The 23,076-nt window shown below is 41.4% G+C and overlaps 3 protein-coding genes and 1 long non-coding RNA gene across 5 annotated transcripts in view; 3 read left to right on the top strand and 1 right to left on the bottom strand.

Annotated features, from left to right (window-relative positions):
- LOC146522107 (uncharacterized) overlaps positions 1-23,076 on the top strand; it is a 234,587-nt gene that overhangs the window by 40,216 nt on the left and 171,295 nt on the right. The gene's annotated exons all lie outside the window — the stretch shown is intronic.
- On the top strand, positions 4,617-10,125 carry LOC146522115 (prostaglandin reductase 1-like). Its single transcript, XM_085153898.1, has 9 exons — positions 4,617-4,745; positions 5,384-5,510; positions 5,610-5,655; positions 5,744-5,803; positions 6,430-6,597; positions 6,993-7,266; positions 7,398-7,503; positions 8,739-8,857; positions 8,959-10,125. Exons 2-9 carry the CDS (start codon positions 5,405-5,407, stop codon positions 9,067-9,069), a joined length of 990 nt encoding a protein of 329 aa, XP_085010024.1. The 5' UTR covers positions 4,617-4,745; positions 5,384-5,404; the 3' UTR covers positions 9,070-10,125.
- On the top strand, positions 11,598-15,018 carry LOC146522114 (uncharacterized). Its single transcript, XM_085153872.1, has one exon. The coding sequence runs from the start codon at positions 12,140-12,142 to the stop codon at positions 14,654-14,656; it is 2,517 nt and encodes an 838-aa protein (XP_085009998.1). The 5' UTR covers positions 11,598-12,139; the 3' UTR covers positions 14,657-15,018.
- LOC146522113 (thioredoxin-like) lies at positions 17,710-22,845 on the bottom strand. Of its 2 annotated transcripts, XM_085153908.1 has the most exons (6): positions 21,495-22,845; positions 19,562-19,666; positions 19,165-19,230; positions 18,829-18,970; positions 18,569-18,634; positions 17,710-18,029 (listed from the first exon to the last, which is right to left on the bottom strand). In XM_085153908.1, the coding sequence occupies exons 1-5, from the start codon at positions 21,516-21,518 to the stop codon at positions 18,615-18,617; spliced, it is 357 nt and encodes a 118-aa protein (XP_085010034.1). In that variant the 5' UTR covers positions 21,519-22,845; the 3' UTR covers positions 17,710-18,029; positions 18,569-18,614. The 2 variants fall into 2 exon arrangements, with proteins under 2 accessions (XP_085010034.1, XP_085010035.1); XM_085153909.1 differs by lacking the exon at positions 18,829-18,970 and having other exon boundaries at positions 21,495-21,893.

Raw genomic sequence — 23,076 nt, 5'->3', positions numbered from 1 at the left:
AAAATAAATACTTTTTTTTTTTTTAAAAAGTTGCCTCAACAAAAGGGCACTTTGGGCACCCATCGGGAAAGGGGCGGGTGCTCAAGCCCCTCTAGCCCCCCCCCCCCGCACGTGCCTGTCCCAGCTTGTTTTCCACTAAAGCGTTACTTGTTGAAATATGATTTTGCAGTATGTGTGCAGCTCATCTCTGCACAGGCAGGCACAAAAGTTAGATGGTGGATAAATCACCGGGGGGGGTTGTCGGGGGGGGGGGGGGGGGGGGCTGAGTTAGGACCATCAACAAAGTACAGCAAAATATTTAATTTACAGTGTCCCCAAAAATCACTTGCATCTCAATACATTTTATCTTAGGAACTTATTCCCCATAAAATTCAAAACTATGTAATAACTTTAAAGCTTGATTTTGGTGATTTGCAGCAGAAAATATGTTGAGGTTCAAATTTCAAGCTTTAAAACGTCTATTGGACATTTCAACATAAAGGTGCCAGATCCCATCCTACTTTTATTCAGTGGTATTTATATCAGACTCTTCACAACAACAGTTACCCCAAGATGCTTTATATTTTAAGGTAAATATAACCGAAATCAACTACGCACTGTAACATGACCCACGTCAGCTGATTTAAGGTCCCTCTCCTGATTTGCTCCTCCCACGTCACGGCAAGGATGAAAACCGGCTGTGGAGGGATACTTCCGGGTTCGACTCCTGCTGTGGTTGTAAGCTAACGGCGTTGTAAAAAAGAAAATAAGCGTTTTCTCCCCTCAGTTCGTCTATAAAAGCTTATCACCTCAGCAGTGAGTGTCTTTAACATCTACCAAAAACAACGTTTTAGTTGTCAGTAACGAGTCGATCGTTTCCGCGATTAAAACTACTTCATTTGGTGCGTTCCCACCGCGAACAGAACTCCAGTTCGAAAATTGCTGTTTTGGAACACTTTCATTTATTTAAGCACTTAAATGGGCTTTCTTTGAAACAAAGTGCAATTGACTGATTATTGTTATGTGTTGCCTTAAATTCGGCTATGCTGTCTGTTAGACAGTTGTTTTTCTTTATTGTCGTTTTTGTAATTGTAGGGAACGCTACTGTAATGAATAGATTATGCTACGTAGCCAAAATGATTAATAATTTAACCATTGTACCTTTGTGAAATATGATGATGATTCACATTGTTGCACAGAATTACAGAAAAAATGATTTGTTGAACTTGATGTGCTAATGGACATTTTTCTGGCCTACAGGTCAGGGTTTTTTTTCTCCACACTGAATTGATCATCTTCATATTAAAGTGGCGACCATTCTTTTCCCCTCTTTTCACCCATTTTGCCGTCTTTGGATTACGGACCTATTTTGCCCATTACATGAAGCTGGACCCTAAGGAGGAATTCCTTAAAATTGAACTTTAAAAGAAACTTTAAAAAAAAGGACCAAAAGGACTCTTGCACAGAGAATCACAACATTAATTTCTTAATTAATTGTGGTACATTTATTTTGTGTTTTGTATTTATTATTTTGTTCCATTGTTCATATATTTTTGGGTTTTCCTGAACAAGAATTTGCAGTCTCTGGTCTCGTCATTCACACCATCTAGGCTCCATAAAGAACTATTTCTTCTGTGCGTCAGTCAGTAAACTCACCAATTGCAATAAAACTAGCCCTTATCTAACTTTGCGTTACATAAAGACTACAATAATACAGAGAAACCCTTAATCAGATGAGCGAGCACTTGGGTGACAGTGGGAAGGAAAACTCCCTCTTAACAGGAAGGAACCACTGGCAAAACCAGGTACAGGAAGGAGCGACCATCTGTCCCTGCCAGTTAGGGGTGATGAGAGGAAGACTGGACAAAAGACACCCTGTGAAGAGAGCCAGTGATTAATAATAAATAATGATGAAATGCAAAGGTGTATTTAAAAAAGAAAAAAAAGGGAAACACAGTCCATCATGGGAATCTGTTGCTGACTGTGTGTAGAGTGAAGAAAAGGACCCAAGCGCTGACACAGAGGGAGATGAAAAAAGGGTTTAAACAAAAGCGAGCTGTTTATTATAGGCTGGTTTTGGTTTAAACCCTTTTATTCAACAAGAATACAAAAAAAAAAAAAAAAAGCGAAAACTAAACTCAAAAACTATGACTAACTATGAAAACCAAGACATGAAACTGAGCAGGATCATGGACCCATAAACGAGGGAAAAAAAGTCAGAGCCGCAGCGAAAACGCTGTGACTCAACATGAACACTCGTAAACTAAATACACACAGGAGGTGATCAGGGGAAGTGGAAACACATGAGGAAACAGCTGACACAAATGAACATAATGACACTTTAGGGGAAGTAAAACAAAACACACTGAACATGCGGCCTTTCTCAATATGCGTACTTGCGTTCTCGTGTACTCGTGATACGTCATCAGTTGGAGACCAAGAACTGTTCCAATGCGAAGTACGCATCAAGCCGAGAACGCGAAAAAGTCCCGGATGTGTTCTCGCTCCGCCCGTTTTATCGAGCATGCATCGGTGGTGACTTGTGTGGACTTGGTACAGCTAAATATCCCAGAATGCATTTCGTCCAAAACTCAAACGCGGCAATGGTGGACGAGCGGGGCTAAAAACTTTTAAATATTACTCTTTCTGGGTCACAAAATAAACTTTTAAGTTATTTTCAAGCGAGAATGTAGCTGTGTAAACTTCAAATATCTGCTTGATTTATCAAGATATCATATATTTCCAAACGTGCTCCGACGTTTTCGGAGCTGAAAAAGCTGACGCTATTAAGCGTGGACCCGGCAACCTGCAACTCGGTTTCCAGCTTCCTGACAAAGCGGCAACAGACAGTCAAGGTGGGCAGCCAAACATGTAAGACCATCTTAGTGAGCACAGGCTCTCCTCAGGGGTGTGTCCTGAGCCCGCTGCTGTTCAGCCTGCTCACTCATGACTGTACGGCCAGATTCAGCCCTAACCACATTGTGAAGTTCGCAGACGACACAACTGTGGGTGGTCTCATGACTGACAACGACGAGTCTGCCTATAGGATGGAAGTGGAGCAGCTTGAAGTGTGGTGTAGATCCAACAATCTCACCATCAATGCGGACAAAACAAAAGAGATAGTGATCGATTTCAGAAAGGCTGCCAGAGATCACCACACTGACCTCACCATAGATGGTGCCGCTGCGGAGAGGGTCAGCAGTGTTAAGTTCCTGGGTGTACACCTTGCTGATGACCTGTCGTTCTCCATTAACACCACAGCAGTTATCAAAAAAGCACAAAAGCGTCTCCACTCCCTCAGGAGACTCAGAAAAGCAGGACTCTCCACACTTCACCACACAACTTTTTACAGAGGCACCACTGAAAACATCCTGACAAAGTTTTACAGCTTGGTTTGGCAGCTGCAAGTCCTACGAGAAGCGTCAACTTAATAGGATTGTTAAGACTGCCATGAGGATTGTTGGTGCCCCTCTCTCATCTCTGGAGGACATCTACAAACTTAACATCCTTTCAATATAATATAAGAAATCACAAATACAAAAATAAACACAAAATGCTGGGTCACAGACTCAGCTCCTGACAAAATCCCCCAGCGGCCTTGACGAATTGCAGCGTAACTAACAGAGGATTCAGGGTCAGCTGATCCAGGACTAACTGTATGTTTTATCAAAAAAGAACGTTTTAAGTCTAATCTTGATGGTAGAGAGAGTGTCTGTCTCCTGAATCCAAACTGGGAGCTGCTTCCACAGAAGAGGGGCCTGAAAGCTGAAGGCTCTGCCTCCTATTCTACTTTTAAATCTATTGAGAGCATGTAACCAACACTTCTCTTTAAAGTTAGTCTTCAACCAGTGCAGTGAAACTGGCTGCCAAACTGACGGCTGGCTTGCCATCCAGAAAGCCTGAGAAACTTCGTTCGTTTTTATGTTTCCATCTGGGATTTCAGCAAAAGCTTTTGCATATTAATGCGCTCTGATATGTGCTCTGACATTAGTGGCATAAACTGAAATTGACTGAAGGTGGAGGGGAGAGTTTGCTGAAGAAAACCTGCCAGAGAGCAGGTTAAGATCACAGATTGTGTTACCTTGGTAACTGGCACAGGGTTTTAAGCGAGATATCTTTGTCAGGAAAAAAAATGGACCCTGAGCATTAAAAGTCAAACCTCTGATATATATTTAATTTTTTTTGTTGTTATTGAAAACAATAAAATGTGGTTTAGAACTAGAAGATTTAGATTTACAGACTTCAAAACTTGGCAAGAACAGAGTTTTGTTTTGTTTTGTTTTGAAGTAAAGGATTTAAAGCTGCTTTTATCGGCTTCCTTATTAAAAAGGAGTTGCCACAGTGGGTAGCTCCATGTGTTTGACCTGAATAGATACATAAATAGCTACAGGTCAAATTTGATTCTAGAACACACTGAATGTCTATGAAAAAATGTGTTTTTGTGTCTTTTGGTACTTTAGGAAAGGTCATAAAATTTCAGAATAAAAAAATTAAACTATTTTTTTACTGCTGTCAAATTTCAAAAATGGCTCAAATTTAACCCGAACAGTATGTAAAAGGTAAAGTAAATATCTTGAACCTTATTGGCAGGGTACCCTCTCTCACAGCTCAGAAGGTGTGCACAATACTTTTAGCCAATCAGATTTAGGAATAAAAGGACGTCTCCTGCCATGTCTTCTTTTAAGCTTTCACAAACCCGTCTCTGCCCACTTCCACCCACACGGACCCCACACCTTCTACTATTTCTGTGGGAAGAGAGGCGACTGGTGAGTTACAGCTATAGAAGGTAGAGAGCTGTTAGTGAAATGCATTAAATACTATTTTCCTGGATCAGGTGACGCTGGAGAGAAGTAGCAAACAGACGCAGAGATTAGTTATCACTTTTAAGCCTTTGCCTAAGCCATTATCTCGCTACCGACCATAAAATATTTGATACGACAGTTTAATGGCCCATTGTATTGTGTTTCGCCGTTGTTTAATTAAAACACAAAGAAAGTATACATTTACTGTGGTTGTAAAGTCTGAAACTCAAACGCATTAAACTTTATACTTCCCCTTTTTTCTTCGTTTCTTGGGAAAGAAAGATCCTTCCTGTTTTTAAGTGTGCATACTTGTATGTGAATGGACACCACCTTCTTTCTACTCCCAGCACTCAAAGAACTTGTGTGTGAATGTTTGTGTTTGTGTGATAAAGATGTCTGCATTTCATTTGAATTGTTCTTATAACAACAGCTAGGTCACTCATCAACTCTAAACTAGAAAATGATTTGTGTTGTTTGATGCTCACCACAGCTTAACGTCACAGAGTGACTTCAGGTTTTATTCAGCTCTACTTTGCACAGCGCTGGATGACTCAGCACTTTCATGTCTGTTGATAACAGTGACGGGCAATATTTCTTTACAGCTGCCATAAAAAAGAAGAATCATGGTGAAAGCTAAGTCATGGGTCATGACTAAGCACTTTGACGGCTTCCCAAAGAAAAGCGACTTTGGGCTGAAGGTGGAGGAGCTCCCTGAGCCCAAAGATGGAGGTACGTCTTTCTTCTTTCTCTCTACAGGAGAGCACCTTCTTCAGTTTTTGTCAAACATTAAGCATCGAGCACTTTAAATGAGTTTAGTTTTGTCTGCAGAGGTGCTGTTGGAAGCTGTGTTTCTCAGTGTCGACCCGTACATGAGGTGATCAGAGAGCAGCATCACTCATTACTGAACTATTTTAATGCTCCTGATATAAATACATATTGTAACACACTGCTGGTCCCAACAGGCCCTTCAGCAAAACCCACATGAAGGAGGGAGATGTGATGATCGGAGGTCAGGTGGCCAAGTAAGAAACACAAACACACCTGCACACAGAAAACTTACATGATGTGTTGTGATGTGTACGTTTACTGACACAGTCTGTATCTGCTGTTAATAACCAAAGTCAAAGTCAAATCTAAACACCAGAGATTGTGTAAAAGATACACACAGTGACATAAACCCTCTGATAAGTAAAGTTCCTGTGAAGTCTCAAGCTGAACATGAAAAGAAACACTGAAACTTTCTAGCCTGATTAACAGCTGAAATCATAGAAGAATCTGAGAAGACAACTGTACCTTTACTTTGTTGCTTAGTGTATATTATTTTTCTATGCCAGGGATTCAGAAATGCAGATAATAAAAGAAACACAGATTCCTACTGCTATGCTTGCTTGGGGAGCAGATTAAATTGATTGAAATGTCAGGATTAATGTGCACAAAATCACACTGATGACCAGGTAACTTCAAGACTTTGTTACCAAAACAAACTTGAAACAAAGACGCCCACCACCAAAATTAATATTTGCACAGATTAATTTTGTGTTCTGACTGTTCGCAAACTGAATTATCCCAGTGACAGGACAGACTGAAGTGAAAACAGGTGAAAGCTTTTTTGTTTTTGTTTTAATATTATGTTGCTGTTTTCCTTTAGAGTGATCCAGAGTAAAAATCCAGCGTTTCCTGTGGGAAGCCACGTTGTGAGTGACAGTGGGTGGAGAACCCACACAATCAGTGATGGGACCGGCCTCACTCCCATCCTGTCTGAGTGGCCTAAAGATGTGTCCCTGTCTCTGGCTCTGGGTGCCATCGGGATGCCTGGGTAAGACAGATTTAAGTAACTTGCATGGATCAAAGTCATTTTCTATTGGATGTTAAATCGTGGCAGGATGTTCTGACGTTTCCAGCAGATAGATCGATGTGAAGTTTTATCAGCTGAATCTTAAATGCAAACTAAAAGCATTTGAGACATTCATATCAGTGATGTAAGACTTTCATTTTAAGTGTTTGTAAGGTGTTTAAGAGGTCAGCTAAACATGGTAATAGACACCAGAGTAAGTAATGAGTAGAAAATAGTTTTATTTTAAGAATATACGTAAGTGGCTAACTCCAGATGTTTTGGTAATGAGCTGAAGCAGAGTTTGTAAGCAGTGATTTTTGTGGATATATTTAATATGGCAATCAAAGAGGCAACAGCTGGATGTACCGTTTCTGCAGACTGACGGCTGTTTATGGGATAGAAGAAGTGTTGGGTCTAAAGGAGGGCGAGACCCTGCTGGTGAACGCTGCAGCTGGAGCGGTGGGCTCCGTGGTGGGACAGATCGCCAAGATCAAGGGTTGTAAGGTGGTGGGCTCGGCAGGCTCTGATGCCAAGGTGGTTTTTCTCAAAGAGCTGGGATTTGATGAGGTCTTCAACTACAAAACTGTGGGTTCCCTGGAGGAGGCTCTGAGAAAGGCTTCACCTGAAGGATACGATTGCTTCTTTGAAAACGTGAGCAGTGGTGGTGCAGTTTCAAGCTTGCATGTAATATTTAATCATTGCTCTACTCTTCTCTTGCATTCACACTGTATTCCTCACAACATGTTATGATGTATGTAAGTGACACTGCTGCTTGGTTTTAGGTGGGAGGCCCTTCGTCAGATGTCGTCCTGCAGCAGATGAAGAAATTTGGAAGAATAGCTGTGTGTGGAAGTATCTCCACCTACAATGACAGCCAACCCCAGACAGGTTTGTTACTGCCCTAGCTTACTTTTTATTTTAAAAACTCCTGAGAGTTTTGTTCCTGCTAGGGAACAACCAGGGTTAGTGCACAGACATGACCACCAGGCAGACCGCCACATCTATCTAGCACCCTCAAAACCCTCTTATTGGTTTTTGGTGACCGAAAAGCTCACCCTGATTGGTCAAGGGCGGAGTCCTTCCAGGACATGAACTCTCGCACATGAGGATGATGGGTGTAAGGCAGGGGTAGGTAACTCCAGGCCTCGAGTGCCGGTGTCCTGCAGGTTTTAGATGTGTCCTTGATCCAACACATTTGATTTAAATGGCTAAATGACCTCCTCAACATGTCTTGAAGTTCTCCACAGGCTGGTAATGAACTAATCATTTGATTCAGGTGGGTTGACACAGGATGATATCTAAAACCTGCAGGACACCGGCCCTCGAGGCCTGGAGTTGCCTACCCCTGGCGTAAGGTGACTCCCGGAAACAGATTAAAAACAGGTTTCACAATAAAAGCATGCAATAAGCTATAAGAACTAAAAATCACACTTAAGAATATAATTAAAAGATTAAAAATGAAAAAACCCTACATCTCATGCGAAAAAAAGGCAAACCTAAAACAAACCACCCCGCCCCGGGATGACACATACATAACCAGCTACTCCCTGAGGTCATGTGATCAGGGCGTGCTGTCTGTACATTGTTCAAGGCTGAAAACTGAAGAAGCCAGAGCTTTTGCAACAGTGTCTCCCAGACTCTGTTTTTTATGTTTAGCATTTTTGTTGTGAAGCACCTTTGAATAAAAATATCACAACATGCTGTATAGATCAAGTTTTACTTATAATTTGTGAGTCGGCTCTGTGCATGCTGATGAATGATCTCATTCTTGTTGCCAACTGGGGTGTTCAGAGCTTTCATGACCAAACTTTATGAATTCATTTGAATTACAGGTGTAAAGGTATGTAGATGGTATTAGACTGAAGGGGAACAGTGACCTTTCTGGAGGGGCCTGGACCCCAAAAGCCCACAAATATCACTGTGAAGAACACAAAATGCATTTAATACACCTGCAACAAGTTCTTCTGAGTTAATGTGTTTTTTTCCACTAGAGGGAGAAGCTGCACTGCTAAAGATCCACAAGTGCTGTGGAGGCACACAGATGGTTATTGTAGACATGAACTGTAGTTTCTGTGAGCAAAAGATGGGTTAAATTTTTCTCTCTTTAATGATCTGTGTTTTAGGTCCGTATCCCTACTTCACCATGATCTTTAAGGAGCTGAAGATGGAGGGATTCTTGCAAAGTAGGTGGGAGCACAAGCACCCTGAGACCCTCAAGAGACTGTTAGCATGGGTGAAAGAGGTTAGTGTGAGCCTTTCCTTTAAGTAAAGATGTAAACATAAGTTACCTGTGTTTCTGTTTTGATGTATTGTATTTGTGATCTGTGTATTGTGCGTCCACAGGGCAAACTGCAGTGTCGGGAACACGTCACAAAAGGCTTTGAAAACATGCCGGCTGCTTTTATGGGGATGCTGCAGGGAGAAAACACCGGCAAGGCCGTCGTCGCAGTCTGAAGAGCCAGCATTACTAATAACTGCCAATATTACACAACCTATGAATTAATGAAGGATTAATCAATAACTATGGAAAACAATAATTTCACATTAACATTTCAAATTCCTGATTACTTTTATAATCACAATGATATCAAAGATTAAAGCAACTCTGGGATTTAGAAATGTGATTTCTAATCTAAACAGCATTACTTTATAATAAATCATTAAAGCTACATCTGAAACAAACCATCCACAATTGGAAGAGTGAAACTTTTAATCTCTAGAATTGAAAATGTCCTTAAGAAGGAGAAAATGGTGATAACTGTAAGACTTTCACTTTGCTGTCGTGAACAGTGTGGATCTAGAATCTATTCTCATATTAAAATATCTATATTTTAGTATTTTGGGGTAAATTTGTAGTTTTTCATTAACAGGAACACAGTGAAAAGAAACTATATCATTCGGATCGTCTAAATGGGAAGGAACTACTTCCTCTTACGCCTTTCATAGTCATATGTGAAATATGGCTGTATAAATGTGTCGCAGCCCCTGGCATGCGCACTTACAACTGTGACTGAGCCTAAACGGAGTCATGTGTGGACGTATTTTACCTCCACAAACAGTCAAGACGTGGTTTGCGATACATGGGGCATCACAGTGAGGTGTTGTGGTAACACCACTTACCTCGTCAAACACATCAGAGTAAATCATATCACAGAATATGATGAGCTTATGTTGAAGCAAACTGAAGAGGAGGAGAGGGACAGGTGCTGCTAGGGCAAAACAGACGTCTCTTGCGGAGTCCTTCAGTGCTGCAGGCAACAGGTTCAAATAGCGCAAAACTTCAGGTTTTTTATTTCTATAGGATTATTCTGCATCATTAAGCAAGAAGAACAAGTAGTTTGATGTCCTGTAATCATTATGAAGCTCTATTATTACAATTACATAACAGAATTATATATTGTATTATGAAATACAATGAAACATTATGTTTTTGGTTAGAGTATCGGTATAGGACTTTGTAGGTGATGTCACGCCGCAATGCATTGTGGGAGCGTGGCACCATTTCAGCAAATGCAAGTGGTTGGCCATAAGATAGACTTCTCCTCTCCAGCTGCCCAAAAAAAGGCTCTCAATCAAAACCATTGACTGTAGAAAAGATGGATGACGCGACACTGCCTCCTCCCATTGTGCAAAAATGAAGCCAAAATATCCTGCTTGTGGAGGCTGCCATCAGAGTCTGCGCAGTACTGACTTGAGGTGGAGCGACTGTGTAACGCTCCCGCCCACACACCTGCTGGACGTGAGCGCAAACATGCCCCTCTACACTTTTTTTTTACACTTTTCACTGTTATAAAAAAGACACACAGCTTATCATCTTATAGTTCTAAAATCACTCTGTTGCTAATTCGTTAGTTAGATTAGCCGCTAACATACGCACTGTGTTGGAGGCTTGTTGCTAGCTAGTTAGCGATGCTACACACCTGTTACTCTAATAGTCTGTGTTATTGAAGGATTCAGCGCTTCTTATGTTTTATTCATTTTTAGACAGCGATGAGATCATCTGCACACTCTACAGAGGCCCAGAGTTACTGTTAATATCAAAAATATAATCCTGTCCTTTGAGATTTTAACATAAGACTGAGTGTAATGGATCTAAAACTGTTGGTAACATGGAGACTTTAAAAACAGCAGAACGTTTCAGTAGTGTAGTCTAATTTGTTCTTTTCATTTAATGACAGAGTCCATATTATATCAACAGCTACATTCACCCTGGAGAGAAACTAGTGAGGGAGACCATCAGGACCAAACTGGGTTTCCTGGGTCCAGAGGTTTGGAGAAACTTCTTCCCTTTCTTTCATCACAGCTGTCCTGTGCCAGAAGTTCTGTTGACCCGCTGTAAGAGGCATCATTTAAGAAACACCAGGAAGACTGAAGCTCATCGCATTGATCAAGTAGGACTCATGATCTTCAGCACTCCTCCATAGGCCCGCCCCAGGAGATGGATAAACCCAGCATTTCATGAACACTGTGATGGAGACCTTTGGTTTGTGTAATGTTATAAATACTCGGATACTCCCCAAAGGCTCCAGGCTTTTACATAAAGATATTATATTCAGTCCTGTAGAAAGTTATATATTTAAAAATATATGATCCTCTCTGGTTACTCTGGTATGAATAACTCTGCATCACTTTATGGTAAATAACACTATCTGCAAAAATGTGCTCCAGACATTTTCATTCAGGTAAGTTCTAAATACCTGAATGAAAATGTATCTCCGAAAACGTTAGAGCACTTATGCAAATATGTGATGTCTTGATAAATCGAGCAGGTATTTGAAGTTTACACAGCACCATTCTCGCATGAAAATATCTTTAAAGTTTATTTTGTGACCCAGAAAGAGTAATATTTCAAACTCTGTCACTCTGTGTTCCTCCGCCACTGCCTGTTTGAGTTTTGGACGAAATGGATTCTGGGATATTGCGTTTAGTCGTTTTGAGCTGATTGGAGACCAGAACAGATTTTTTTGCATCCAAGTCTGTGATTGGCTGGTTTTGTGGCACAAATACAATGGTGTAGAGAAAGAGTTGAGCCACACGGGCAGAACACATTGCGAGCAAGCGCAAATGCAAAAACTGAGCGACAGGGGCTCCTATTGTGTGTGTGTGTGGATAATAGAAAACACTGAAATACATTTTTTGCACGCAGGAATGAATTTTGTTCACTGAAATTCAGCTTTTCTTCGCTCAAAATAAATTTCTCCTCAAAATACAACACTTGCACCTGCAAACTTTTTTTTACATGCGCTCAATTTTTTTTTACGTGCGCTCAGAATAGTGGCACAGCAAATGCTTTTGCTCCTTTAGCCGTTTGTTTGGCCTGCTAAAATGGCACCTCGGCGCTCACGCCCACTCCCGTGACATCACGCTCCAAAGCCCTATCCGTGTGCGCGTGCGTTCTTTGTTACATCACTGGAAGATCAAAGGAATTCGCTTCTGCTTTGATCCGTCAGCACGTCACAGGCAGGGAAAGCCTTAAGTAGGGGCTCTCACACAGAAACATTACTCATTGCTCATCTGTTTGCAAATGTTCAACAGTCGGCGCTCTCCAAAACAAGGAAATTATCCAGCTGTTCTCTCAAACCCAGAATATCTAATATGCGATACAACCATGTCAACACGCAGCGAAAATGAAAATTCAGTCGTGGTCACACCAGACCAGATTATGCCACCTATCAACAAGTGCTTTGAAAGGCTCTCTGGAGTTCAGTGGAGCATGATCGAAAATGGCACATGCGACTCGGGCGTCCGAGCGGTGCTCGCTGATATGATTTGTGAAATCATTCAGATTGCCTCTAGCAGAATCCTCAAAAATGCCCTTCCTGTTATTCAGAATCGCATGACGATGGAAGATCCGGAGCCTTTCGATGCGGGGAAAATAAGCCCATCCCTCGGAGACTCGATCTTAGTCGCCATCGCCAGCTCTCTTAACGTCCCGGAACAGCGACATGAGAGCGCTGACGAGCTGACCCGGATGGTTGAGGAGGAGATCTCCGAAAAGGTCAGCTCAACAGTCAAACTCATTAGAGAAAGCCCCGATCTCCCGCAAGACCCCGCCGTTTATGTTAGCGGGAAATTAAGCAATATTAAAAAGCTGCACCGCATGGTTTTTCACGCTGCCTCGTGCCTTAAAAGGCATGTAGCACGTAAGCTGCGCTGCAAGTGCGTGCCAAGCGGGTCTGATTCCGGTACAGAAAGTACGGATTCAAAGACGTCAGTGCAATCAGCAATCACAGAGATTTCTGTGATTCTGTCATCGAGGAGCTCACATGGAGAGATGACAGATAAAGATAAGGACGAGGAAGAAATTGAGCTCCCGGGCGAATCAGCTCTAAGAGAACAAGAAGAAATAAAACCAGCTGCAGAAAGCCAAAGTATCCGAGCTCCAACCCCAGCAGAAGTGGTTGCAGCTGACATCGTAAATGAGATTTTTGGGAACATGGATTCAAGCAGCGAAGATCTCTGTAAGAGGTGTAGCTTACCCAAACCTGCCTTTCATGCAGGATTAATTATCAACAAGCTGAGAGACTTCTTCTCCAGATGTTTGCCATCCACCTCTCACACCGGGCTCAAAGCACGCAAACACCGCTTTTTCATGTTTGCGAAAAAACAATTTGAAAAAATGAAAAAAGAGCTGAGAAAAGTAATAAAGGCAAACAGGAAATTTGTTGTTTGTCTAAAAAACATTTGCAGGTTCCACAAGTATGAAACAGTGCCCTCGGATGAAAGTGTGGCTTTCAGCCTCCCAGGGTCCCAGAGTACAGAGGCTCATCGAGCCCCTTCACGAAACACACTGCTTCATTACATACGTTCTTCTCCAGTCGACTTTGACGACATTAGATCAGACGTTAATGAGTTATTTGAGAAATTAACAAAGAAAGAAAAACTCTTCCTCGTCCACAAAACAGTGGGAAACATTAGACACAGTGGGGCAACCAGAGATTTTACTGTGGAGTTAACGGCAAAAGTGTATGATCTACTTATGACGGATCGACTATATCAAATCCCCGAACCTCTAATGGGTAGATCCCTCTCAGACACCGTCATATCAAGGACTCCACAGCCAGCACATGGCTCTAAGCGTCCCTTTTCTGCTGAAGTCCTCTATGTCCTCGTAGAAGACGCAGTAGAAAAGTTTTTACAAAACCTTTTACTCTGGGTGGAGAACGAAGACCAAGATCAAATGATTGAGGACAAGGTCTCTGTCACTGTGGAAGACATCCAGAACGTTATTAAAAGAACAAGGACCCCAACAAAGGAAAGCACAGATTCAGATGGCAGTGGAAGAGAATCTGTTCCATTGCCTGTAACACCAAAATCTGGGAGCATGACCCCAGAAAAATGCTCTGTGGTACCTGATCAGACACCTCAGACACCAAAATCTGGGAGCATGACCGCAGAAAAATGCTCTGTGGTACCTGATCAGGCACCAAAATCTGGGAGCATGACCGCAGAAAAATGCTCTGTGGTATCTGATCAGACACCTCAGACACAAAAATCTGGGAGCATGACTGCAGAAAAATGCTCTGCCAGCGTTTCAGGCGTTCTCAAGGATTCCTCTGACCTGTCAGAGATGCGTTCTGTATCAGTGTCGTCTTCTGATGCTGAGAAATTTTGCAACGACCTCACTATTATCCTCATGATGAGACTCATCAAAAAGTCAAAACGTGAAACTCAAAACTTTTTTGCCAGGACCGCATCTACTACAAAAGAACTAGACGCGGTCATCAACCGTCTGAGTGACCTGATGCAGCCTGAACTCAGCAGCGCAGAGTCCGTCACAATTCTGACAAATAACAGGAAAAAGTTCATCAAGAAAATAGCCAAATGCCTCATCAAGGAGTTTGGCTCCCCAGACAATGTGTTAAAGGCTGCGATGACAAATGATGCGTCTTTTGATGAGGCTCTGATAAAGCATCTAAAAATCCTCCTCGGAGTCCTCTCCAGTCCTCCCAAAAAGTCCAAAATTTCCAGGTTTTTTTCAGCGGTGGGAAAAGCTCTGCGAAAACCCTTTAGGTGGTTCACTAAAGCCAGAGATGATTAAAATGACATCCTGGCTTCCCCCGCTGCCCTGCTTCTTTTAACATCTTGAAGCAGAATTTTAGCTGTAGTTCACGCCATCTCGTCTCCTTTTTGATTTCCATCCCCCCAACCGGTCGCAGCGGATGGCCGCCCCTTCTGAGCCCGGTTCCGTTGGAAGTTTCTTCCTGTTAAAGGGAGTTTTTCTTCCCCACAGTTGCCTAGTGCTTGCTCAGAGGGGGATCATTTGATTGTTGGGGTTCTCTGTAGTACTGTAGGGTTTTGACCTTACAGTACAAACAGGGAGGAGACTTTGTGATTTGGCGCTTGATATTTAAAATATCCAATTTGGCATGAAATAAAAATAAAATCGAAATTAAAAATACATTCCAACTTTGTTTGTGTTTTTCTTCTGTTGTCAAATATGTAGAAAGTGTTGCACGTGTGATTTTAGTCATTTTGCATCAATATGTAGCCAACATGTGTGTGTTTGTGATCATGCTGCATCTATTTTTGTCTGATTTGTGTCTTATTTTAGTCAATTTACATCTATGTTGTGGCCCAATTGTGTGGATCCTTTTTGACATTGCTATGTTTCGTCTTAATGCTTCACGTTGTTTGTTGGTGTTTGTGCTCATTTTGATTCTAGATGTAGACCTGCCATCTGAAAATGAGCACATCGCCCACTTGGAGCATTTTTTCTTTAGTCCAGGGGTTTAACACATTTTCTATTTCAAAAAGGGCAAATACCTCGGTTACTTTACTACTGACCAAATAAATGATGATGATGACATATACAGACAACAATGTGAGCTCTATGTGCAGCCAAATACAGTTTAACACTAATTCTGCTTTTGTTCACTTCCAGTTTAAGTGATTTTGTTTATGTTTGTTTGTTGCATACCATTATATACTGGCCCCTTGTGGTCAGGATACCTAGAGGGGGTAGTGCCAGTCAGATGTTTGTAGCTGTGGGTGTTTGGACTTTTAAAGCACTTTTAAGAAAGTTAATGTTCACTTTTAGAGAACGACTGGACGACAGTGAGTGGTTCCAGTTACTCATGCAGTCTGAGGAAGGTGAAGTGTTTGTGTATTTATTGATTTCTTTTAAGTCACTGTGTATTTTATGTACATTATAAGTTTATAAGTCCTGTCAGCCCTGTGCTGTGACAAGAAGTCACGCACTCAGCTGCTCTTAATCTGGGTTAATCTGAGTTTGTTGAAATGTGCTGTTTTTTGAGTCATACATCAGGAGTGACCTGTCGCTCAGAGCTGAGAAACATTTCCAGACATGCTACAAATAAGTTGGGATATGTTTTAAGTAATGTAATCCATGTTGCACAAGTGCTTCACAAGGGCAACAGAGTGAAACACACAGGTATTTTAAACCTCAGGGTAAACGCAGACAATGAAATTTGATGTATAAAAACCAACACAATGCAGGAGAAGAAAGAACTCACTATAGTGAAAGACAGTCCACAGAAAACAGCTGATATTGAAGCAGGTTAGGTTACTAAGATTTTGGATGGGGTCTTTGGGGGATTTGCTACCTCTGTGGTTCAGGTAGTCAACGTAAATGGAAGTTCCACCAACTCTTATTTTTCTCTGTATCATGAACTGTGTGGATACTTTCTGTAGACTGGATCCAGGAACAACCTCACCCTTAACAAGAAAAACAACTTCTGATGACACAGCAGTTTCGCATACCTGCGTAACAGCCTGAGGTGCACTTATCTCATTGTTTTTGATAGCTAGGCAAAAATACTCAAGTGGCATTGTTTTAAGACATTTTGTTAAAAATATTTGTTATATGTTAAAACATTTGGTATTTAAAAAATCAGCCATGCAAGACTTTAGTAGTTTTATTCAGGGTTTAAGAACCTGGTTCTTGACTCTTTATTCTGACTCCCACCAGTTTTATGTGAGTCATTCTAAAAAATAGTTTACTGCTATACATAAAGTAAAGAAATGGGTTAAAAATCAATAGAAAGGTCACATTTGAAAGAAAAACATATCTGCCTGAAATCAGGTTCCTGTTGATCACATTTATTTTATAATAAGATGAAATGTTGCATTTATCAGACTAACACAGAGGACTTCAGAGCTGCTCTTTAAATTATTACCAAATGGACAAATACATTTTTATCTGTCTGTCTGGTGCATGTTGGACTCGTTCTTATCTGTACAGAAGTACAGAAAGTCAAAACACAGATTGGGCTCCACACTGAGTCTGTGTGCAGTCTGAAACTCAAATGACCGTTCAGATGTTTTACATATATTACAGATATTAAAAACTTAGGCTGATAAAGGCAAAGTTTCCCTGAACAGAGGTTGTGTTTGTGCTCTTTCCTGCCTCCCTGCGCACACTGTTGCTGTCCTGATGTGTTTGTGCTGACTTTGTTTGTGTGCGTGAGGTTAAATGGTCCAAAGCTGCTGCAAACCTCGTTCTCAAGACTCATGTTTTCCTATTTCACTGCATTTTTGTTGAGTATCTTGTTCACGGTATAGCTGCACGTCTGGCTGTGTGAGATACACTCAGAGTAGAGACTATGTGTGTGTTACACAAAGCATTTCTCGGATCTTAATTTAATATTCGTTGTGTGTGTGTCTGTGTGTGTGTGTGTGTATCCTCTTCCTCACTTGTGCTCAAACAAAGGCTCAGTCACACACAGTAGAACAGCAGCCTGATAAGCCGGTTTTAACCACTGGTTTGGCATTATACCAGTGCCTAATTAAGAACCAGTTCATGCATTTTAAGAAAGATACAAATGCTGGTGCTCAAAAAGCACAGTAACAACAACCTGTTGGTGTAAAGTGGGAACAAGTGAGTTCAGTGGCTGTAGGAGGGTCTAACACAAGAACTTCTCGCATGCAGTCCACAGACGTGAGCCAATTTCCTGCAAATTGCCCAAACCTTTGCTACATCATGCAGTTGTTGTCTGGTTTTCAAAATGCGCTAATGAACCAACACATCACGTTCACCAGAGATATAGTGTCTGCTGTTAACTGCCAGCTCCAACATATGCTGCTACATACTTGTACTATTCTGACATTTTTATCAAAGTACAAAATACCAATCCATTCATAATTCATTTATTAAACTTTTTGAACACAAAACATACAAAGTAATTCAGGATCACAGCCAAACTATCATTAAAAACAGAATTAAAAGTATTGAGCGGTTTCATATTGCAGCCTGTTGTTAAGACGGGGACATTAACCTGTTACAAGATATGTGGATGTCTTATTGACTGTGCGGGATAGACTTCATTGTCATGAGTAACACAGTAATACCGAAGATAATGTGAGGCAGATTTTGTTTTTGGTGGGACATCTCATCTGAGCTCTCTCACTTTTTGATGTAGTTGAGCTTCATCAGCACCGGTGAACTCATACACCTGAAAGAGGAGGACATTGAGTTAAAAATGGCATTTAAAAAATGACATAATTTTCCATTTATCCTCAATAAATTGTAAAATAGGACACAATAGGCTTATCACTAACAACCCAAACCTTGACTTAAATGAGATTTAACTCAGTTTCTTTAATCCTGAGGCCATATATCCTTTATATCTTTATAAATGCACCATGGGGAGCTTAGGGTGAAACACTGTAAACTGTGTATACTACTGTATTGACAATAAAGCTCTTGAATCTTGAGTCTTGAATCTGAATGGAGGTATGGCTTCAAGCTTGCCTCCATTGGTTGGAAAGGATATTTGCTTTTCTAAGCCATTAGAAAATATTAAATGATTCATGTGTTATCTGCCTTTAGAGGTTTTCTGTGCAAGATTAAGAGGGAATTCTTAGGGCAAAGTTGCCAGTTGAAAATAATACTGAGATTATAATAGTCATTGCACAAGGCTCATTGTTTCCAGGCTCAAATTCACTACATGCTAAACATCTCCATCCAGCTACATAGGACACTTTACCTTACCTTCTGGTTATTCTTGTAAAAGTGAAATGCAGGCATGCGGGTGACATTATAGAATGACTTCACATCCTGAAAGACAAAGCAAAGATATCAGATGAGCCGACTGGGTCATCAACACTGATCACTCCTGACTACGGCCGCTTCAGACCAACTTGGGCAGCTGTAGATGTGGCAAGAGGCCAAAACATGTGCAAATAAATACATTAAGAATATTGTGAAAAACACAAGCTTCTGCAGCTTTATGCATATTAATTATAAGTTACCCAAGAGCCTGTCTACATCAGACAAAGCCTCTCCTTCAGACTTCAGTGTTGCCAGTTGTGCAGAGTGAAAGCTTGTTGCATTACAGTCTGTGTTGTTTAATCCAGACCAAAGCAGTTGCTGACAGATGGTCACATGAGTCAGCTAGGAGTTTTTCCAAGAGAAAAATAAATGTTTAACTAAGCTAGAAACCTATGCTGGCTAATGACTTTTATTTTCATGCAATGACATGAAAACAGAAATAAAATAAATCCACACAAGGGAAACTAAAGTGAGTTCAGCAGCAGATGAGGCAATCCTACTGCTTCTCCAGGCTTCCAAGTCAAACACGGGCTTACCCTGCCATCAGTCGCGTCCACCTTCAGGAAAATCACGTTTGCGTTGACAGGCTCCTGTGACATCTCCTGCAGGAGAGAAGATCACTGAGTCGACACGAGAGCACGCACACTACATCTGCTGCGACATCACAAGAGTTTTCATCCTTGTGAATAGGTTCTCTTATTTAATTGTCACATTGCTGCAGTTGCGTGGGGATCACAATGAAGCTCTGCATAATGTCAAATGGGGGGACTAGAGCATCAGTACTATAGCGGTTACTCTGACTAAAGTTATTGTAATGTGTGAGGGACAGAAAGAAACTTGAGATTCTCGTGAATTTTGGACATGCAAAAGCTCATGAGGCAATAAGCTAAAAAAATAAATAAATAACGTGATTTTAGATTTAACATCACATACAACAAAAATTGGGGCCATCATTTGGCAGGGGCCACACCACTCGGCTGTGAAGTCCACCACCACCAGCTTGTCTCCAGCTTCATTCAGAATTTTCTGGAACTCATCCTACAGAGAGAAATAGAATGATTTTTTGGATGGGTAAGTGGTAGAGACTGAGGCTATGTCCACACGTACACGGGTATTTTTGAAAACGGAGATTTTCCGTTTTCGTTTTAAAAAATAATCCCGTCCACACGTAAAGGCAGAAATCAAGGAAAATGCTGCTAGGAACATGCCAAAGCAGCAGGTGGCACTATATTCCTAACCATGCAGAAATGTTGGCCAATCAGAAGCCTAGAAGCCTCGGTAGGAAATAGTAAACAAAGCTGGGGCATAGAAGCAGAACCGAGTCTTATGTGTGGAAGGACAGTAACTGTGTGTGTATATGTAAGCATTTAAACACTGCAGAGAGTAAAATTAACAGTAACAGTGTTGTAGAAATTCATTTCACTGAAACAATAACATGGCGCACAGTGTGACGTCAAAAAAGGCGCACATCTTTGACGCTGCGTTTTCTCCGTTTTTCTCGTCCACACGTAAATGCAAAAACAGAGTTTTAGAAAATATCCACCCTGGCCGGAGTTTTTAGAAATCTCCGTTTTCAGTGACCGAAAACGCCGTTTACGTGTGGACGAAAACGCATAGAAAAATCTGCTTTTTCAAAAATACCCGGTACGTGTGGACATAGCCTGAAACATGCTCAAATGAACTGCAACAGAGCTAATAGCAGCAGCCTCTTCTGACTCTCAGGGCTTGTTCATACTTGTTGCTGGTGCTAATGTTGACGGTGCAGCTGCAGCCATGACAGTCGGTTCATTTGACACGTTTTGCTGCATCTATTTCTAATTTCTTTCTCTCTCTCAGCTTTTCAGCTCCATCCTATAAGTTTTGCTTGTCCACTTGTATCAACCACTTCTTCCACGCTAAATTGTGTTCTGCAAGCTGCGTGAGCGCGCGGGGAAGGCAGGGAAAGCCCCGATTGCATTAGGAGTTTTGATTGTGCAATCCTGTGTTAGTGATGAAAATTAATGAATGGGCAGTTGCCGGTGCTTTGTAGGGCGGGATGCCAGGTTACTAGTCCAGCCCTGCTAACCGAGGGATTCCCTGCTCAGGATGGCCTTTGATGGCTGCATGTAAGAGTCACTGGTGATGCTGTGATCCGCTGACCTTTGTAAAGTTTATTTCCGTACAAATACAATACAATCAGTTACAACGAGGTTACAACTGCCTCGGGGCACTTTCCTGGAAATTTACCTAAACAACGCGTACAATTATGGCCGCGTGTGGAGCACAGGTGCTGTGTGAAGAACTGATTGTCTCCCAAAAGGTGATTTCTAATGTTTTGATGGGGCGAGGGTTTATGTGTAATGTATTGACTTATATTGATGAATAGACTTTAGTGAACAGGTTATTAAAGTGCTATATGTAAAATCAGTATTTCATGTATATTTCATTTTGGCCAATTAAAAACTTCTTTATATAACTATTGTTATATTTGCTGCGATTTCTGCTGCCCTCTTGTCCAGATCTCTCTTTAAAAAGACATAATATCAGTGAGAACTTTTAACTGGATAAATAAAGGATGCCACTTCACCAGAGACGGATTGCGGCTTCCAACGCGTGACTGGAATGTTGTTTGTAGCTCAAGATGAATTTATATCATTCATGGATATCTTTGACATATATTTCACATTTTGCAGGCCAACAAGTCATTTACAGCAGTTTAAATATGGATATTCCCTTTTTGGTAGACGATCACGTTTTGGCACACCTGCGCGCGGCTGCTCCGATACAAAACAGTGGAGCGTAAAAACATCAATTCACTTATTAGGAATGCGCCTCTCACCATATAAAGGAGAGAGGCACAGAAAACAGCAAAAAAAGACAAACTTACCAGATCTTTCACTTCGTGAACCATGATACCAGCTGATGAACGTGCCTCGGACAGAACTAAGTGCCAGCAGACGCCCCACGCGTTTAAACACTAAAGTTACCCGTCAGTAGTCCCGGTCAAAGCGGAAGTCTCTGTGTTTATTTTACACAATAAGAGTGTTTAATGAGCTAAAGCGTAAATGTATTGGTACTTAGAGTATATAGAGCTTTATACTTAGCTGAGCACTCCAAGAGCTTTCTACGGGCTTCGTTCAGCCGGTCACACACATTTTCATACACTCATTAGTAGGGATGGGTATCGAAACCCGGTTCTTGTTGAGAACCAGTTCCCACTTTCAGTTCCCTGGAATTGTTTGCCATTTTTGCTAACGATTCCCTTATCGATTCCAGTCACCCCGAATGACGTCACCACGTTGCGGAGCGTCATATACCTGGCAGGAAACACGGCGCCTAAGCGGCTCAAACGCTCAGAAGTTTGGTTATACTTTACGAGAACGGGTGGCAACAGGGCAACTTGCAATACTTGCAAAGTAGATATTTCATTTAAGGGAGGAAACACTACGAATATGCAAAAGCATTTGCTCACAAAACACGCGATAACCTTAAATGAATGTCATGTTTTTAATTCCGCTCCGGACTCGTGAATCTCAACCCAGCAGCAGCGGTAACGTTTGCACGTCCTCTCCCGTTAATGCGGCAGGTAAATAATCAACTAACAGTGCATATTATGTTAGCGCGATCTGCCTTATTACAAAACCTGCCATTACTGTGCATTTAGGTGATGAGAGAGAGAGACAGACAGAGTCTGGCTCAGATGCTGGCAGTTGTCGCTGCAGTCTACCGGTAGCGTCTCCTTTCAGGCCAGGATAGACGAACGTCACCGAGCAGTGACTAAATTTGTGGTCAAAGGCTTGCACCCATTTGCCACAGCAGATGCCCCGATTTTCGGTAAGTGAATGTGTTTAATTGTAGGCAGGGACATTACCGGATATTCTTGTGTAATTGCTACAGAATAATTTATGTTATACTTTGTTATTGCTACAGAAGAATATTTATTTTATTATTTTACATTTACAATTTTTTTTTCCTGGGGACCCTGTGATACCCCATTGAAGAGCTGTAGGCTGTGGATCTCTTAAGATCTCACTGTTGGGTTTGTAAGGCCATGCTACTCCTAAATTTCTATCTTGTTCAAAGAGAAGATATAAAACAAAGTTCTAAGCTAATCGACCTTAGTGTTCTCCTTTTTTAAAGAGAATCGATAAAGAATCGAATCGTTAAACAGAATTGAAAATGGAATCGGAATCGTGAAAATCTTATCAATACCCATCCCTACTCATTAGGGAGTTTCATAGAAGCAGAGTGTAGGAACATAGACTCTTCTGGAGATTAAATGGATGAAAGAGATTGTGTAACCATGGAGCTAAACTTCACCGAAGCCTTGACAAAAGGCTAAAATTGGTAGCAGATGTTAAGTGTTAGTGCTATTATGTCTGATGCACAACTTGAATCCCATCGACCAGGCAGGCCCTTAAAAGCAGCACATATAATTATTCCATTCACCTCCGATTTACAGCTAACCG

The sequence above is a fragment of the Neolamprologus multifasciatus genome, chromosome 3 (genome assembly GCF_963576455.1).
Source record: "Neolamprologus multifasciatus chromosome 3, fNeoMul1.2, whole genome shotgun sequence".
Lineage (NCBI taxonomy): Eukaryota > Metazoa > Chordata > Actinopteri > Cichliformes > Cichlidae > Neolamprologus > Neolamprologus multifasciatus.
This window is presented reverse-complemented; position numbering and strand designations above follow the sequence as displayed.

What these genes read in the sequence shown, in the direction of transcription:
- LOC146522115 (XM_085153898.1), top strand. Translation starts at nt 5,405, where the DNA reads ATGGTGAAAGCTAAGTCATGGGTCATGACTAAGCACTTTGACGGCTTC. An exon ending in CCCTGAGCCCAAAGATGGAG is followed by an intron (nt 5,511 to 5,609) that starts GTACGTCTTTCT and finishes TTTTGTCTGCAG; the next exon opens with AGGTGCTGTTGGAAGCTGTG. An exon ending in TGACAGCCAACCCCAGACAG is followed by an intron (nt 7,504 to 8,738) that starts GTTTGTTACTGC and finishes TCTGTGTTTTAG; the next exon opens with GTCCGTATCCCTACTTCACC.
- LOC146522114 (XM_085153872.1), top strand. Translation starts at nt 12,140, where the DNA reads ATGTTCAACAGTCGGCGCTCTCCAAAACAAGGAAATTATCCAGCTGTT.
- LOC146522113 (XM_085153908.1), bottom strand. Translation starts at nt 21,518, where the DNA reads ATGGTTCACGAAGTGAAAGATCTG. An exon ending in TTCACGAAGTGAAAGATCTG is followed by an intron (nt 19,667 to 21,494) that starts GTAAGTTTGTCT and finishes TTCTCTCTGTAG; the next exon opens with GATGAGTTCCAGAAAATTCT. An exon ending in TGATGGCCCCAATTTTTGTT is followed by an intron (nt 19,231 to 19,561) that starts GTATGTGATGTT and finishes TCTCTCCTGCAG; the next exon opens with GAGATGTCACAGGAGCCTGT.